This window comes from Mytilus californianus, unplaced genomic scaffold, assembly GCF_021869535.1.
Source record: "Mytilus californianus isolate M0D057914Y unplaced genomic scaffold, xbMytCali1.0.p SCAF_9, whole genome shotgun sequence".
NCBI classification, from domain to species: Eukaryota; Metazoa; Mollusca; class Bivalvia; order Mytilida; family Mytilidae; genus Mytilus; species Mytilus californianus.
In genome coordinates this window covers 19,274,674-19,294,595 of record NW_026262745.1, presented here as the reverse complement: position 1 = coordinate 19,294,595, position 19,922 = coordinate 19,274,674, and the positions used below count along the sequence as shown (strand labels likewise).

The following is a 19,922-nucleotide window of genomic DNA, read 5'->3' as shown; positions in this document are numbered from 1 at the left end:
CGAGTCAGAAAAAATGACTCGAAGAATTGTGTTTACCATCAGAGGCATAGTATACAATTATGAAATCCTCCCAAAAGACTACTTCGAGTAATATATTTATAAGAATTTGCCAATACAAAATGTTTGTCTTGATGTAACAGGCGTTTAAAGAAAAATTTCGAGAACTAACTATAGAGATAGGAAGATTAAACACAATGAAAATTCTAAAGGACGAAATGTAAAATATCACAAAGGAAAAAAAAATAGTATGTCTGAACATTTCTTTTGGAAATTCTTAATTTATCAATAAACTTATCATAGATACCAGGATTAAAATTGTGTACGCCAGACGCGCTTTTCGTCTACAAAAGACTCATCAGCGACGCTCGAATAAAACAAAGATCAAGTTTAAAATAGCTTATGGTGTTGAAGTTGGTTACATAAATGTTTAGTTGAATAGATTGTATACTAGTACTAGGTGTGTACAGGACTTGAGCCACCAAAAGCTCTACAATCAATTTCCTTTTGTCAAGAATGGACAAGCCTAAATTATTAAAGCTTATTCAATCAAATAAGTTTGGTAGCTAGTGACTCTTTAAAGTATTTTTAGAAACAGTATTGCGTTTTAGTGTTTAGCAAAATTAACCTATCAGAGCTAAGAAATGCGTCTGGAGACCACGTTTTAATTTCATGGATGACTGTACTTCAAATGAGTTATGAGTTTTTATTAAAAAACAAATTAAAGTATTTTGATGCACTTACCAGTTGTATCTATCACGTGATCGAAATACTTTTTGTCTTTGTACAACTCTTCTAAAAGTTCTCTTAATCGTCTATCGTCCATATCTCGTTTGACATTGTTAGCTGATTTTGATGTTGTGTGTTGCTTGGATACACTATTAATGTCCAACAGGGAAGATTCTCTTATTTGGTACTGATTTATTAAAGACCATGGCAACGCATGACGCATGTCATGTTTAGGACAAAACATGTCATGACTCCCAGGAAGGGGTCGAACAGTTGTTTGTCCAGGTCGTCGTGCATGAGTAAAAAACCGCTGAAAAGAAAAGGAAAATGCATATTTCAAACGTGTTGTCACAAATTATATTAAGTTGAAAGTGTTGTACTTCCTAACTGTACACACATATATACGTTCAATATTTTAAGCCCCCCCCCCCTCCTGTCTTATTTATTCGAAAAGTGCATTCGTTTAATATATATAATGTACAGAGAGATGTGTTTGCCTTGACATTTTACTTTGGATAAAAAAAAAATCAAATCAAAGAGTCTACCTCTGGTTGCTGTTCTCTATTTTCACCGACTAGAAAGAATTCGTCATCACTTCCAATATTAATGCCATTTTCCTGTCTTTGTAAACGATTCTGTAACAGAAAATTATAAGATATAAGGTAAAATATACAAATGTATACAAATCCTTATGATGAATTAAGTGTATCTCAAAATTGGTAAATAAATGTCTAAGGTTTCAGTATAATATGTACTTCAAATTGATATGCCTTTTATAGGCGACTTTACGGTACGAGTTGAAGGCCTTGTGTATACGATGACCTATATGTCCTTACATGCACGTCATTACATGTAGGACTGTGGTGGATAGCACATGTAATAAAGAACCTAGTAAATTAATTGATGTCTTAGCAACTTTTAGCGCCATACAATACATGTAAATTAAAAATAAATTTCCGAAGCCCAAACATATGTTAATACTAGATGCTTTGTATTCGATGTAAACGTCATGTCCAACTTTGAACCAAAATATACCTGTCCCCATACATATATTAACATAAGTTCGGGAAACCCAAACCGACAAGTCAATATTAATATTGATAAACTCTGCATGAAAGTCAGAAAATATCGACAATCTTCCATACCTTAAGCCAGAAAGCTATGAAGGTACATATAACACTGTTGTAAAAATATAACCTGTTTTGTACTATTATATACCTCATTTTCTTCATTATCAATTGAAACTCGAATATCATCTGGATCTTGTTCTGTAAAAGCTTGCCGTGGGACTCCCGGAGGTCCTGCATTATATACCAAAAACACATGTATTACTAAAAATAAATTTATTTTTCAGACAACTTATGGATATATTTCAGGTTAAATAGTAGAATTTGATTTGCAAAATCTTTTGTGGGTGTTGAATCATTTATTGATTTTTTTTTAAGTTCTTTTATTAATTTGTCTTTTTTTAATATTTTTTGTTTAAATAATTTTGTGCTTTTAGAATATCAACTTACGTTTGAGTGACGGCGAACGTTCGAGAATTTTTTTATCAGTGGCAAGACCTTCTCTGTACATCTGCTGCTGTTCATGATCAAATTTGTTTTTCATGCTATCATTTCTAGAAACAACAGCCCCAGGAATAGGTGCACGACCATTTAATAAATACTTATTGGCATTATTTTGTGGAATAACACGAACAAGCTCACTTAGTTCTCTAGGTCGGCCATCATCGGACATAAACATTCTGTTATCAGCCTATATGACAAAAACAAAATTCAAATGTACTATACTGCAATCATCTTAAAATTTCAATCATTTTAAGCGATATTTTCTTTAAGTAACCACCAAATTTCTTGCCAAATGTTACAGTAATTCATTTTTCAAATCATAATGCATGTTAGTATTAGACAGATATGATACAAAACATACAACCACTTCATTTGGAACCAGGTGAATAGTTGTCTGATTGGCAATCATACCACATCTCCTTAATTTTATATATCGTAAAAAGAGGATATTCACTACGGTTGAAATGTATATTATAAATAGCTTAAATTTAACATCAAATTGGTATTCTTGATGAAAACAATTATATTACAAAAAAAATGTTGTAAATCTTACCCCTCCATGTGAACGTGTCTTCCTTTTGTTTTTGAAAAGTCTTTTACGGAGAAGTTCTCTGTTTGTCGTAGAGCTGTCTCGGCGTTTCTACAAATAATTATATCTCTTTTGTATTATTTACAGTTTGTATTGTTTGGAACAAACATTTAATTGCACTTTGAACCGTCAGACGTATAAAAAAGCCAAATAACGAAATAGATTTTGATTAAGGAATGTATCTCCCTCATGCATAGCTTTGATTCCTTGACCAGGTTGTGGCATTAATTTTGGTCATTTTTTGGTTTTATCAGCCCTTCAACGTTTGCACTAGGCTTTGGCTTGACTTTCAAATATTTTGGTCTCGAGCATCACTGCAAAGACAGTAATTGCTGAAATGTGCTTCTTGTTAAGTAAAACTGGTACCGTTAATGTTTATTAACTTGGGTCAATTAAAGTTTCAACAGATAAATGATGTTTAGCAAATGAGGTCATTCATATTATTGAGATAATACTAGAATCGTGCACAGTATTAACAGACATCTTATAATGAAAATTACTGACCCGTTGACATATTATAACCTTTGTAAAATTGCAACCAAATGACATTTTTCCCATATAATAAAGTGACCGATTCCAGCGTCATGCCCATATATGAAAAGACTCACACAACATGTGATTCAAGCACACATATAATATACGTTTATTACTATGTGTTCTTTATAAAACAAGTTAAAGTTTGTTTATAGTTAACAGATCATACCTTCCATTCATCCTCATCTTCAACCATTAGTATATCAGAATTCATTGATTGTCTATCATCCATTTCGAAAGCGACTGTTTTTTCTTTAAGATCTCTCCGTGCGGACTACAATTATTGTTATTATTATTTTTTTTTAAATACAATTTTATGCATTCGGCTTTTGATATATTATATACTTGAGGAAAACAGAAAATGTGTATTTCTCAACATATACCATATGTTTCCAACATTAACTTTGTACCTTTGCACTTTTTCTAATTGAACAAAGTTTATTTTTTCAAAATGTTGGAAGGTGAGCAATAACTCTTGTTAAGCCTCGTCGTGGTCTATAACCCCACGCTAGCGTGTCGTTAGTTGACACTGTAACGTCATTTTACGTTGAAACAAACGTTCAGAACCACTTTGAATTCTTTCCGACAAATATTTGATTTATTGAACACATTTATTGATTTAAATTGCATCACCAAAGATATTGACAATAAATAATCCAAGATGGCATGGTAGGTTTAACAATAAATATACAGATTTCAATTGAAGCAATTATTAAGAAAAATGCCTTCTATGGAATCATGGATAAGTTTATCATTTATCCATTCTATAGAAGAAGGACAAAATTTAAATTCTTTAGCTCGGCTAGAAATTAATTTTATTATTGCGATAAGATTCCTTTAAAATGAATATGTAAACTGTATTTACCCCTTTTGAAGATCTAGGATGCTTTGGTTTAGAATGTTCTTCTTTTAATTCGACGTTGCGAATGCTTTCCTTATCATTTTCCAATTTTGGACCGAAAGAATCTTCTATATATTCCTAAAAACAGAGCAGCATATAATTTTAAATATATTAAACATGTTTGTAACGTCTGTCAACACAAAACACTAGTTTATATAGGGATGCAGTAGTTGTAAACTTTTAAAATACTGATGGTATCTAGGAATTAAATAGTTACCGGAAAGTATTCAAAATAAATGCCATATATATATCTGGTGATCATTTTATTTGGCAATCGCCAATGGCAGTCAGCAGGGTTTAAGAACATCAGTTGTTCGACCTGCTGGTCAAATGCGTTTTGTTAAAATATACTTTTTCACATTTTTGGTCTTTTGGAAAATGTTGTTTGTGTTGTATTTAGACCCCTCTAGTAAGAAATTTGTTTTGCATGCACACGTATAAAAATTGCGGGTTTTATCCAACGCAATCATAGGTTTGAACGTTGTTTTCAATTTAGACTTGTATATATATATATATATATATTACTTACGCCTGTAGGACGTCCATGCGATGTTCGCTTTAATCGTGGCACATGGAATAACACACCAAGTCTAGCTGTTGGAAATATAGATTGCATTTCTTCTTGTGTCATGACCTTTCCATCATACAGACGCTTTAAGAATAGAACGACAGTACTTCAAAACAAAACAATGATACATGCTTGTACTAAATACGTAGAAATGTTTCACTAATTGATGAAATTTTGTGTCAAAAACTTGCTGTCAATACATTTGTTCGTACATACAGAGCTATAATTTTCATAACCGATTGATTTTATTGGAGGAAACAATATATTTACATGAAAAACAGATTTATTTCGTAAAATATATGAATATATTTGTCAAAAAAAATGTATGAGGCATATAAAAGATTATCTCTAGTGACTTTTATTCATAACTGATAACCAGTAAAGTTTCCTCTTCATAAAATAAAAAAAAAATAATAATATCAGGCTTGAAATTGGAAATTTGACTTTGTAAATATTTAAATCCGGTATTCTTTGTTTGAATGTGTTTTACTTACAATGATTTGACCTGTGCTGTCTCTGATATAACCTGGCGGAGGTTCTGTCATTTCAACAGCCTCCATTTCTTCGTTGTTTTCAATAAAACTTGTTGCCGTATTTTCTTTTCTAAAGTCCGGACTATCGACACCACTATCCTTTCCTTGGTCCTCATTTATTTGTTTACGTTTTGCTCTTTCTAGTTCATCAATTTCTTTGCCATTCATTTGTTTCTTTCCCATTTTATCTGACCCTTTTGTATGCCCTTTCTCTCCTGCGTTCTTGGAAGACTGTAAAGGTTTCTTTCCTTCATGTTTGTTCTTTTCATTTAGTTGCTCTATTCGAGTTTGTTCGATTTTTTCCTGTTCTTTAAGTTTCTTATCATCATCGAAAATGTCAGCAAAGTCCTGCAGAGAAGTATAATAGCCGAATGATATATATGATAAATTGATTGTATAATAAGATTACATATTTGTTAATGTTAAAATACACGTATTTCAATCATGTGCGCCAGTCGAAGATTTCTAACTGGTAATTTTTTTCATATTCATCCAGCCTAGATTTCTACATTCCCAACTTATTAGAGACAGTTGAAATAAATGGATAAGATATATAAGGCAATGTGACAAGTTTGATAAATGTGTATACTGTATCTCTTACCTCATCATCTGAATATTTAATTCTCTCTCTATAATCAGATTCCCCTTCCCTCACATGTTGTTCATCCAATACGTGATCCATCTGTTTTTTATATTGATATTCCTTCATGAATGGAGCAATAGTCTTTTCTCGATGAAGCCTTTCGTCGTCAGAGTCATATGGTGACCTTCGCCCGTCTTCTTTTTTGTCATTATTTTGCTGGTTAGCTACTTTAATTTTTTTGCTCTTAACACGAAACATATTTTTCATCTTTGTCCATTTGCCGTGGTCTTTGTCCTTTCGTTTTTGTTCTTCCATTTTCCGCGATACGAGAACCTTGCTTAACTCGCCTTGTGGCTAAAACAATTATATAATCTTCAAATATGTGTTATTATTACTACTTTATAAAATTACACGATAACATAACTTGTAACTAGGATATGTTTAATAGACAGGCAAGGGAATTTTATTAATTGTTTTATATTTCCATCGATTTTTTTCTTTTTAAAGCTTTTATATATTTGATAAGGCTTGTTTGACAGAAAAGAAAAAAATGAAGAAATTTTAAAACGTCTTAAAACCTGATCTTATAATAGATTGCAATACGAGCGATGCTAGCAAGAGTAACAATTTGAATTTAGCCCTTGAAACGTCTGGTTACCTACCTTGAAGTCTGTTGACTTTTTCATCCCTATTTTACGAATATTTCTTTCGATTTCCTCTGGATCTGGAGTAGTAACACGACTCGACGGTGGAGTTTCTTCTGACCCAGAGCTTTCAGCCTGCAAAGTCATTTAAGATTAGTTATTAGTTAAGAAAGGATTTTTTTATCGGGTATATGGTACTTTTTGGCTTAAAAATCAATGACAATGTCTTTAAAAACAGATAACAATATCAATGTGGTATTGATATACTAAAGATTCCATGTTTGCTCAAATTCAATTGTAAATAAAACTTTTTAACCTTTTATGGTGCAAATACATTAAGTAAATGTCTTGTCAAAATGTGCGTTGCTTATCGGGTGTTTTAAAAGTTATACTGGTATATTTTACAATAATTGTTTACAGAATGATACTGTACAAGCTATCACCTATAGGTATATATCATTATCTATTCCAACTTTAACATGGTTGTTATGTTTGTTTACATTCTCGTCCTTTGGTCACATTGTTTTTGTAGTTGTTTCATTGGCAATCATTACACATTCTTCACAAGCAGACCATTATGGACCAAATTATACAAATTATAGTACGGAATGATTTTATCCGTATCTAATTATATATTGATCTTGCTTGGGAAAGAAAAACATATTGTTTATTAATACCTCATCTTCAACGTCTTTCTTTTGATAAAATACAAACAAATGAATTCATCAGGTCAATTACAGCATACAATGGCAAAAAAAACAAAAAAACCCAATTGAAATTTTACCGTTAAGACTATAAGATAATTTTATAAAGATAAGTAATAAGCTAATGAATACAATATTTAAAAGTAGAAAACCAAAAAAAAAAAATGACTGACAAAAACTACGGATTGATCATTAGAACATTTTTGAAGTGAACAGACATCCTTCTTCTATTAGAGATGTCAAGTGACTCTTGATATAAATTTTGAAATATAGCATGACGAGGAATAACAATTAGAATTATGCATTAAACAGTTACGTAGTTACAAGGCTGTACTACGTGAGTAGCTTCTACATCAGTGGCAACCTTGTATAATTACAATGCAGCTTTAAAACAATGATCCGGGAAGATCTCCAAGTTTTGATTGCTTGTCTTTGTCTTTGTTATCTATTTCTTGGACTGGTTGGTTTATATGGAAGTTAATGAAGCATGTTGTGGTTTTATTTTTGAGTTATATAGAGAAGTAAAGTAACAGGTCTGACTCAGCGAGAAGGGAGAGAAGTGTTAAACATGTGTTGATCTCGATGTTATATCTTATATATGCTTTCGACATATAATCTCGGCAGATATTTTCATAAATAACGTTTCAGCAAATGCAATGGTAATTACCTCCTCTTCTCGTGCTTTGACTTTAATCTGAAAGGAAACATACAAACCAGTATTTTAATGTTGAAGCGAACAGAAAACTAAAATTTAACTAGCATACATATACATAATGTCATACAATATTTTACGAATGTCAAACTGTACAAAACTAACTTTACAACTTCTAGTCGTTAACTGGTTTTTGTAAATTACATAAAACTAAGAATTAAGAGACATCAAATTAACTGTTAGTTTTTACATTTTCATTTGACAGAAAAAAATAATTAATATTGTTACTTTAATATATTATCTTGTTTGATATAAGTTAAAACGGATCTATATGAGGCTCTAGTAGATCATGCTGTTCAAGCAGAAAAAAGATTAGTAAATATACAAATTGCAGAAATATATTTTATATATATAGAGAGAGAGAGATAAATAGTTATTTTCATTGTTAGTTCGACACAGTTAGTAGTATGTGAAAAGAAGAGCTTTTATTTGTTATAGAAATAGTGGTTATTTAGAATTATTGTATAGGAATTGGGAAAACGTCTATCTCTACTATTTAGGAGTGATCAATACTGTTTGAGTGTTCTGTTCAGTGTTCTTTACGCCTGTGACATCATCTGTTTTACGCTGGTCCAAGTTGTCATCCAAATCAACTCTTTCGTAAATTCTGACACTCCGATTTTGCTTTTCGACTACTTTTTGATCAGGATTTTCATCCTCAGTTTCATTTTTAGTATCATTTTGGGGATTTTGGTCCTCATGTACCTCATCTTTTTGTTCATTATTATCTTTTGTATCATCCTCCTTATCATTTAAATCATTATTATTATTTTGTGAAGAAATTATACTTTCATCAATTGTATTATCTTTTGGGGTAATTTTTATTTCAGTTTCATTATCGTTTTCAATTTCCTTACTTTGTTCCATTTGTTCATTTTGGTCATTGTTTATTATTTTTTGGTCAATTTGTTGATCTTCTCCCATGTCATTATCATTTTTCCCTACAGAGTTTTCTACATTTTCATTATTAATATATTCATTTTCAGATTGTGAAATAGCTTCGTTATTTATTTTTTCCTTATCATCTGTGTTATGATTTATAATTGAATTGTTTTGATTTTCTTTATCATTAATAGCTTCGTCGGTTAAATTTTCGTTTTGTTGGGACATTTCATTACTATTCTCGTCAGATTTTTGTTGCTCCTGAAAAGTGTAAATATACATATGTCAAGGTAAACTATTTAAATCAGTATAGCAGTATCTGAATTAAAAACCGAAATACTTGTACATACAATTTCACTATCATAAAAACCCATAGACTGCATATTGTTTTTTTTTCTTTTACTCTATCATTCTTTTCACCAGTTATGTAAATCTTTTATTTGACATTTTTGCTTTGTGTAAAAACATATTTTGGTCCCTTTTCCTTTTCGAATGAACAGACAACCTAATTGATTGAAATAACGGTTTCAATAATTGAGTAAATAAATTGCAAATCATGCTAATGTATAATTGAGGATCTAAATATTCATCTCTTATCATTCTCAGTAAACAAGGTATCTATTACATGTATATAGAGTTTTAATAAACTATTGGAAAACTCATTATCACGCTCATGTTGTTTATAAACATGTATAGTCCCATCTGTGCAAAATGTGCCATATGTTTTATATTTACCTCTTCCTTATCATCTTTTATGTCCTCCTGCAAAATAACACAATATAGTACTTTCTTGTTTTTCTGACATAGGGATCTATATGGTTTCGTATAAAAGGTAAACAACGTAGAGGGGACATGCAAGTTCATTGTTAAGTATTTCAATTCAAATATCCTTCTATAGTGCTCATATGGAGAGAATGCTATGAATAAATTATCCATGATCGGTATGATTGCAAACCTCATGTGTGATTAAAAATTAGTGTGCCTGAAATATTTGATAGGGATTAAAATAATAAGCCTGATATCTTTGATGAGTTTTTTTCTCTTTCAGAACACCATGGTCGGTAACACCAATATGTTTTTTGGTAAAGAAAGTCTCCTTAGAATAGTAGTTTTACGTGTTTGGAGAAAGTGATTGCTAGTAATATCATTTCCCTGTTGATTTTGTTATCATCTTTTCGTTTTAATGCAAATCAAGATAAAAACCTACTGAGGGAATATCAATAACTCCAAAATAAATGAGACCGGTTGCGTCGAAAGGATAAGCGTCCCCAACTATGCTTGCAACAACCGTCAAGCGAATCCACACTTAGATAAAATGTCATAATCTTAAATATGAAACATTCAGTATATTTATAGATCAGACGACTATAATGGTACACGTAAATCAATATCTCAAAAAGCGAAAACATGTCGGTAGTGAGTTGAGACACAGACACATCGTATCGCTTAATTTGTGATGATCGTAACACTTATGTAGTGTTGATACCAGTCGTTTTTTTTCCTCGTGATAACTCGGTTGTGACCGTTTTTGTGTCAAATGCACACGTCGGTAACTGAAGTCCGTATAGTGGAAACATGCAATTGAGATAACAATGGTATATTTTTTATCATAAGTAAATACAATAAATTAGGGACCGAATTTGAGTACTATGAACATGAAATATCCCAAAACTCCATTTATTCATATGAAACATAATCGTAAACTTTAGTGATGAACTCTTGTTAAATTATGCACATTGATACTTAATACCAGGGCCCGGTTGTTCATTTCTAGGTTAAATATAACCCTTGGTTAAATATAACCCAGGTTAAATCTTTTAACAGAGAGTTACGTAACCAAGGGTTACAATTCCGTTGTTCAACTTCTTTTTAATCCTTGGTTACGTAACCCATGGTTAAATTTTCATTGAATGTTCATTTTTATCAAAATAAGGATTATGTACACTTTTTTTTGGTCAATAAATATGATTTCTTATAAAAACAATGCGCTTTTTAGCGTCTAAGTTCATTAAATAGAACAACAGCAACGCGGACGTGACAGAGAGCACCTTTTGTTTGAAAAGACGCGTTGATCGTAAATTATTTGATTATGTAGATAAATACATTATCTTACTAAAAATGTTTAATTTTGCTGCATAAGTTTGTTTATTAACATAGAAGATGACAGGGTAAAAAAAAATGTCGATTTGAACATGTATGATAGGTAGACGTAAACCTCGATGCAAAAAAGGGGGAAAGACTGTAAAACGTAATTATTAAATTGATCAGTTTTGATCAGATTTTGATGACTAATGGTCGTAGAAAAAGAAGAATATGTTGTATCAAACGTTTAGTGACCTTTCCAATCTAGTAATGAACAGAGAATCGTATTTTTAGACAAAATTATTCCTTGATTAAAATTTTAACAGAGGTCCCAAGCAAGGTTAAATCTGAATCATTTAACCAAGGATTTAACAAAGGGTTAAATCTAACCACAGGATGAACAACAGAAAATAACCTATGGTTAAATTTTAACCAATGGTTATGATATTTAACCCTTGGTTAAAATTTTACCAAGAGATGAACAACCGGATTGTACAACATGCAGCCACGAGTAAATGTATTCATGTTTGAAAAAAGCAAATGCATACACTATTATTTTAAAATAAATATTCTTACCCCACTTTCCCGATTCATAAAGTTTCCCATATATCTTGTTGTGAAACATTTATACACAAAACAAAAACTTATCTCCTTTTAATAAAATGGTCAATAGATGAAATATATTCATATAGATTATGTTCCCTTACCATTTCAATTCTTTATCAAATTTAAGCAGAGAACAAATTTACTAATGAAAGTTGTTTCAATAAATTTATCACTCTTTAAACAACAGTGAATTTTGAAATTTTGATTCGTAAAAGTTTACAGTTGTTCTGTATTTACTTTTTCAACAATGACAATGTAATTCATGAAGGACAACTTGTCTATTTAGATGTGAATTTATTGAATCTATTAAAAGGAAACTGAATTGCAAACAATGTTTAATTGATTCGCATTGTATCTTCTTGTGAACTGTTGTTATGCAATGTTGTCATGGGGCTGTGTTTCCAGGTGTGTGGCACCAGTCATTAATATCGTCCAAATTACAGTATGACTAAATATAAGAAAACTGGATAAGATTTGTAATTTTGAGACCAAAGCCATTTAATTGCAGGTCATTCTTCATTATTTCATTGTCATATGATTTTAATGATCTATCGTCTTTCATTTTAAATTGAATTAATTCAATAGTCAGATAAGATAGTGTTACATATAAATAGCAGTTCCTCTAATCCCTATTTACAAGTAATGAAGAAAGATCCAATTTGTAGACTTATCGCGCATATATAGTTGATTAGCATGCCGGATAGATACGCATACGACATGGTTTTGCTAATACTATAATAAGATGTACTTTACTCACAAACTGTTGGAAAAGTATGTCTATGATTGAAAGTAAAGAATGGAATTTACATGTTACATTTAACAAATACAGCAATCTTTTGGATTTTATTGTGTTTTGTATCATTGATGAATACACAACAACTCATTTTATTCATATGATTAGTATTGTACACATGTGCATTATGTGCCACTGATATCAATAATACAAATGTTAAGACATATTTTAGATATTCATCTTTGTAATAATTTACTTATTTGTGTTTACGGACATGTTTTAGTGCTTCCGGTATTCCCTAGGTAGAAATTTAACAAAATGCATTATGATGAAAGAAATGCCGGTTTTTTAACGTCAGAAAGTAGAAATTACATAAACAAGCTTTTTTACAATTTTCGAACGAACTGAAATAAAATGATGAAAGGCTTGTATGAACAGAAAGCAAAGAACCGTTAAGAATACCAAAACCACGATATTCACGTTTTAGAATAATCAATTAAACTTAATAACAAGTATACATAAATATATTCATAGATTAAATTTACATAAACATTCACATACCTCTGAATCGCTATTGTGATGAACGTCACCTTGGTAATCTGTTTCACTATTATCCGACATTATTGAATAAGTCTAATGGTTTTAAATCATAAACTTTGTGTTTGAATTTAACAACTATTTATCGATAAAGTTTAAACAATTTTGTCTTTAAATCATGGCTATAACTTTAAAAAGAAAATATTGAAGCACTTGTTAAAGCTTTCCTTTTTAATTTCAATCGTTTTTTATATTGAATACCTTGTTGATAGAGAAGCTAATTTTGTGTATTTAAACCAAGAAGAAAAGATTCAATCGTTCTATGGACTTTTGATTGACAATTGTTCAGGTAAAATCTAACATGCAATTTGCAGATGAATATCCTTCACATTTCCAGTTAACAATCTGAATTTCATGAGAATTAAATTTTCTGGATTAAATTACAAAATTGATTTATTAATGTTCAAGTCCTAACTTTGGAAATAGTCTTATTATGGACGTCAGATCAACCAACTTTTGAAGGATATCATGAAATAAAGATTACTGTATTTAATAATCAGATTCATTGTATGTTATGTAATAGAGGTCAATGTATTGATTGATCCGATTCCTTGTGTGTCAGTAATAGAGGTCATTGTATTGAATTATATGATTCCTTGTGTTATGTAATAAAGGCCGAGTAAAAAAAAGTCAGCAATTGAGATTTAGATTAGAGTAATTTTAGGTATAAGTTTAAAACAAAAATTGATTCTGGTTGCTTTGGTACATTTATATTGTCAGGTAAATCGAAGTAAAACTTGACGAATTTAATGCACAAGGCATCGGAAACAATACTACCCACTCTCACTCCTTTTACTAAATTCTCTTTATTCGACTCTAATATTTCATTTTACCAATATCTATTACTTGTAACAATTTTTTTCATTTTTCAGGGAATGAATATTCTAACTAACAATTCTATATGTTCAAATTAAGATATAAATTTTATTACAAAAAAGCAGTAGAAATTACAGAAAAGCACACACTTAAGTTTTAATCCAAAGATTAAAGAAAGTGTTCAAATAAAGTTTATTGTGTTAGTTTTCTAATTTGAAATGTCTATATGATTTTAATTCTAGCATCAAACTATGTAGATACATATCACACAAAAACTATAGTATTAAAGAAAGAACTACAGTCACACTCACTATTACCACTTTCTTGGTTTTCTCTTCATCTTTCTTATCCTGTTGAATTCCAGAGTCTATAGAAGTCCTGTCCTCATCCTTCACTGGAATGGGGCTCGATTCACGTTTTTGTTCTTCTCGTTTCTGTTCTTCATCATGTCTCTTTTCTTCTTCTTCTGATTCAGATGGATGCAACGATTCTTCATCTGCTTTTTTTTGTTCTTTTCGTTTCTTCTTACGTTTCAGATAGCAAATCAATATTATTATAGCAATTATTATTAGAATAATAATAATTGCTATTAATATATACAGCCATAATAAATTGGTGGATGTCGTCGACGATGGATCTGAATGTAATACATAATACTGATCAATAACATATATCATGAGAAGATGATGTTTTATGAATACCAAAGATGCTAAACACAACAACAACAACAACAACAACAAAAAAAAAAAAAAAAAAAAAAAAAAAGAAAGCAAGAAAGAAAGAAAGAAAGAAAATTGAAAAGTGACATGTTTGCTTTTGACATTTTTCTATTGCTATTAACTCAACTGAAACTGATAAAAATGCACTCAATTAATGATATCTTGTGTGTAATTAAAGAACCGAATAATAACTTAATTAACAAATCAAAGTTTCAAATTTGGCTAGCGGATTTCAAAGTTTCATTAGAGAATTGCGTTAAAATAGCTGAATTTGTACCTTTTGAAATACTAAATTAATAATCCGCCTGGTACGTTTACTTCGTATATTGGTCTTTACTAATATCACTTAAGCTCCAGTCAGTTTGAAGGTGGACTAGCACAGTTCGGTATTACTGTGTGTATGTCAGAAAACTTACAAATATTAGCTGCTATTTTAGATTTTGTATGTTTTAAAGGAAGGTACTGGTAAACCCTTTCAGTGCATGTTGAACAGATTCAATATAAAAAAAATGTTCCATTCATCATTTATGCCTTATTTGTTACTATTACGATATATTATGAATAATATTATAGGCAAAACAGAAGTGTTAACATACTGTACAACAATGCCTGCGCATGTTTCATGATTAAAACATTGTAAACAAGCAGTTTGAAGAGAAAATAAAACATTCAAATGACTTTTAGAATTTTAAAATCATAAATCCCTGTCTTGTTGAAACGGAAAACAATGATGAGTTACAACTGCTTATATCTCCTGATAAGTTGCCCTAGCCTCAAACGTTGTATTATAAGGTTATTTTGAGTAGTGACGTGTCGAAAATTCAAGTTATCAATGTAAGAAGGAATAACAAATCGAAGCCAAGTTGTCATTTCACAAAAGAAGTCAAAATCATCAGTATATACGCATATACCAACATCAGGAGAAGTATAAAAACAGCTGAGAATGGGAAAACATTAGGCCATAAGTACTCTTAAAGAGAACGGAATACCAAATGCTCTTAACTGGTAGGCATTTCTTACATGTATGTCGCGTATACGAACTCGAAAAATCTATTTGTAAACTGCATACAAATGATATTGGATTACAGGTAAATTGGTGAAATGCTTGGAAAAAATTGTTGGAGAGAATTGATAAAAACTTATACTTACAACATACAGCTGAAATAAGAAATAAAAAAATCAATTTAATATCAATTCGTTTATCGTTCCTGGTAAATGAAAATTACAATAAGAAAAGTTATGAAAAGACTTGCGAGTTTGAATATCCCTTTAGTATCTTTCGCCTCTCTTTTCTATCATCATATCGCTTTGTACGTTGAATAGAATCTTTACTATTAAACGAGAAGACCTCATTTTGTGTGTCGCATCTTCTCCTTCCACAATAAATTAATCATCATGCCTCTGTGTCCTAAAGGTACCATGCATGTTGCATTTGTCATCCTCGCTTATGATTATTCCGTTTGGGGTATTTTGGGAGGAAAACGAAAATAAAGGCGTCATCGGACGGACTTTTAAGTAATAATCATGACTTCCGTTTAGGGCTGTTTAAAATTATACATAATAGGTACTTGGGGACAGGAAAATTATTTTTCGAATTTTTCTGTATACTATGAACATAAATCTACTATAAATAAAATGAATTTGCTCTTTACTATCAATTCCAAGTTTACTATCTACGGCGGTCACTGATATATGATATGGAGACTCTCTATATAATATATCAGTGAACGCCGTTGATGTTTACCTTGGAATTGATAATAAATAGCAAATACACGTTATCTATAGTGTTTATTTTTAGAAATTAATAGAAAACAAAATAACGGATTTTGGAAAAAAAGGGGGAGGGCTAAAATAAATTGTCCTGTCCAAAAGTACCTATGACTTCTGATACCTTTCCTGAAATTCTCCAGTCATAATTTGTTTTACCCAAATTCATCCCACAACAGTTTGCATACTTCAACCACGCTCTAAATGCCCGCGATATCGCGGGTGTGTTCTAGTATGTTTGAACCAAATAAACGAATACGACGCCCGCAATTGTTGCTTGCATAACCTTTTTCCGATATTTGCGATCCAAAACTTAGGAAGCCAATGGATGTGCAGTTGATATAGGAGTTTGAAGTGTACTATCAAAACACTCCTTCTGATTGATAGATGCTGTTACAATGGTACCAGAAGTTGAATATACCTAAATAGCAATACTGATTTTCAGCACTAATACATAAAACATTGTTTTTTTTTGTAAAGAAGACTACACTTTTTTTAAATATTAAAAGAAACATCGCATACAAAACATTGTTACCAAGACAAATCATCAGTACATATGAATTATTCTACGAATTACTTAAATCATGAGGTACATATACCTAATTATATAACATTATGCTTAAATTATAATATTCTGCTGATACTGTATTTGTAATTTTATAACATACTTACAATCTCCATAATTTGTGAAAGTTCTTGTAACACCATCCGGGTGTGCTGTTGATGTTGGAGTTTGAAGTGTACTATCAAAACACTCCTTTGGATTTATAGATGCTGATACAATGGTACCAGAAGTTGAATATACCTAAATAGTAATAATGATTTATAGAAACATCTATCACCTACAATAGTTGCTACGAATATCTACCGCAATAGATTTCTGAAACTCATTTAATGCACATTTTTTTCTTTTTAAATACAGTTTGGTAGCACTTTACAATTATTACAAAATAAGATATGCTCCATTGATTTTGGGGTAATGATGGACTTTTCAAATGATGGACACACAGTAAAGTCTGTTTTTCATGCAGCTGCAACATTAAAACTCATCAAAAATACCAGGCTTATGATTTTGTACTCTAGACGCTCGTTTCGTCTATACACGACTCATTAGTTAATATCGAATCAAAGAAGTTGGCAGGGTAAACTACATACGGTGTTGAAGAGCATTTAAAACCGAAAATTCTAAAAAGTTGTACCAAATAAGGCTTAGGTTATCTTTACCTGAGGGTAGAAAAACCTAAGATTTCAAGTATTTCAGTATTCCACAAACAGTAAATATATAGACTAGAGGCTCTAAAAAGCCTGTGTCGCTCACCTTGGTCTATGTGCATATTAAACAAAGGACTCAGATGGATTCATGACAAAATTGTGTTTTGGTGATGGTGATGTGTTTGTAGATCTTACTTTACTGAACATTCTTGCTCCTTACTATTATCTCTATCTATAATGAACTTGGCCCGGTAGTTACAGTGGAAAATATTTTGTACAAAATTACAAAAATTTACAAAATTTATGAAAATTGTAAAATATTGACTATAAAGGGCAATAACTCCTTAAGGGGTCAATTAACAATTTTGGTCATATTGACTTATTTGTAGATCTAACTTTGCTGTACATTATTGCTGTTTACAGTTTATCTCTATCTATAATAATATTCAAGATAATAACCAAAAGCTGCAAAATTTTCTTAAAATTACCAATTCAGGTTTAGCAACCCAACAACGTGCTGCCTGATTGGTCTGAAAATTTCAGGGCAGATAGATCTTGACCTAATGAACAATTTTATCCCATCAGATTTGCTCTAAATGCTTTGGTTTCAGAGATATGAGCCAAAAACTGTATTTTACCCTATGTACTATTTTTAGCCATGTCGGCCATCTTGGTTCGCGGGCGGGGTCATCGGACAATGATGATTGTGGACAAATTTGGTTAAATTTGTCTTAGTAGTTTCAGAGGAGAAGATTTTTGTAAAAGATTACAAAAATTTCCGAAAAATGGTTAAAAATTGACTATAAAGGGCAATAACTCCTCAAGGAGTCAACTGACCATTTTGGTCAAGTTGACTTATTTGTAGATCTTACCTTGCTGAACATTATTGCTGTTTACAGTTTATCTCTATCTATAATAATATTCAAGATAATAACCAAAAACGGTAAAATTTCCTTAAAATTACCAATTCAGGGGCAGCAACCCAACAACAGGTTGTCCGATTCATCTGAAAATTTCAGGGCAGATAGATCTTGACCTGATAAACAATTCTAACCGTGACAGATTTGCTCTAAATGCTTTGGTTTCAGAGATATAAGCCTAAATCTACATTTTACCCCTATGTTCTATTTTTAGCCATGGCGGCCATCTTGGTTGGTTGGCCGGGTCACCGGACACATTTTTAAAACTAGATACCCCAATTATGATTGTGGCCAAGTTTAGTCAAATTTGGCCCAGTAGTTTCAGAGGAGAAGATTTTTGTAAAAGTTAACGATGACGGACGACGACGGACGACGACGACGACGACAACGGACGACGGACGCCAAGTGATGAGAAAAGCTCACTTGGCCCTGTGGGCCAGGTGAGCTAAAAAAATGAACATATCAATGATATTTCATGTCAGCACACAAGTGCAGACTACCGGGCAGGCGATACTATCGAGAATGAAATGTCCACCAGAAGTTGCATTGAAGCAGTGGTTGTAAAAACTCATTAAAATTACAAGCTTTTAATTTTACACGGCAGACGCGGGTGTCATGTACATAAGACTCATCAGTGACACTCAAAACTGTTCGAAGACTAAATCATGTACGAAATTGAAGAGCATTCAAAATAGAAAATTCCAGAAACATTTGAGTAGAAAGACCTTAGTGTTGCGAATAATTCAACATTCCATAAACAGTAAATGTACCGAAGCTGCACATAAGATCCTTTAATCCTTTACGCGAAATGAACATTTATACTAGATAAGAAGCGTGAGTTTACTTATTTATAAAGTTATTTAAACCGGTTGCATTTTAATTTGGCAGTTCCATGTGATGATCTTTCAAAAAGATATTTTCGTATGTCACTAACTGCTTTGTCTATCAGGGACACTGGTTATAATAACAGGTGTTTGATTATTTCTAATGAACTTATTCTCAGGTTGTGTATATTAAAAGCTTCACTTATTATATACCGGATTTCTATATCAACATTTACATGGCTTGATTTTGTTGTGTGTACATTCACATATATTTCTCCATGAAAATACGATAGGCTTTATATACTTAGACAAAATACTCCAAATTCATTGACATTTGCTGTTTAATAACAATACAAAATAAATACATGACTAGAACACTAAATGTCCATTTTCTAGTTGTTGGTTAGAAAAAAAAACATATCTGTTCTAGAATAAAACGGAATGACAAAATATTGACGAGGCACGTGAACGTTTCTTGAACATCTCTATAGACTTTACTAAGACTAAAAATGCACAGCAAGTTCAAGATGGTTCTTAGTTAAATTCATGTAATCTTATTTAATACAATACACTATTAAACAATATAAACGTAGACAGTCATATATACATGTAGGACTCGGAGGTGCGATGGGGACGCTGAAGTACGATGGTCATGCTGAAGTGCGATGGTCTGTGCCGAAGTGCGATGGTCCGTTCGCT

At 31.4% G+C, this 19,922-nt stretch overlaps 1 protein-coding gene across 1 annotated transcript in view; it reads right to left on the bottom strand.

Moving 5' to 3' along the window:
* LOC127715799 (myb-like protein X) overlaps positions 1-19,922 on the bottom strand; it is a 46,194-nt gene that overhangs the window by 3,482 nt on the left and 22,790 nt on the right. Inside the window, exons 8-25 of the mRNA XM_052221938.1 lie at positions 16,940-17,072; positions 15,650-15,658; positions 14,093-14,490; positions 9,683-9,709; positions 8,579-9,208; positions 7,956-8,047; positions 7,327-7,354; positions 6,668-6,784; positions 6,024-6,359; positions 5,384-5,770; positions 4,851-4,973; positions 4,286-4,399; positions 3,590-3,694; positions 2,851-2,937; positions 2,244-2,484; positions 1,945-2,027; positions 1,272-1,361; positions 742-1,036 (exon numbers count right to left, since the gene is read on the bottom strand). Coding sequence (XP_052077898.1) covers positions 742-1,036; positions 1,272-1,361; positions 1,945-2,027; positions 2,244-2,484; positions 2,851-2,937; positions 3,590-3,694; positions 4,286-4,399; positions 4,851-4,973; positions 5,384-5,770; positions 6,024-6,359; positions 6,668-6,784; positions 7,327-7,354; positions 7,956-8,047; positions 8,579-9,208; positions 9,683-9,709; positions 14,093-14,490; positions 15,650-15,658; positions 16,940-17,072 — 3,295 coding nt within the window. The remainder of the gene's footprint in view (positions 1-741; positions 1,037-1,271; positions 1,362-1,944; positions 2,028-2,243; positions 2,485-2,850; positions 2,938-3,589; positions 3,695-4,285; positions 4,400-4,850; positions 4,974-5,383; positions 5,771-6,023; positions 6,360-6,667; positions 6,785-7,326; positions 7,355-7,955; positions 8,048-8,578; positions 9,209-9,682; positions 9,710-14,092; positions 14,491-15,649; positions 15,659-16,939; positions 17,073-19,922) is intronic.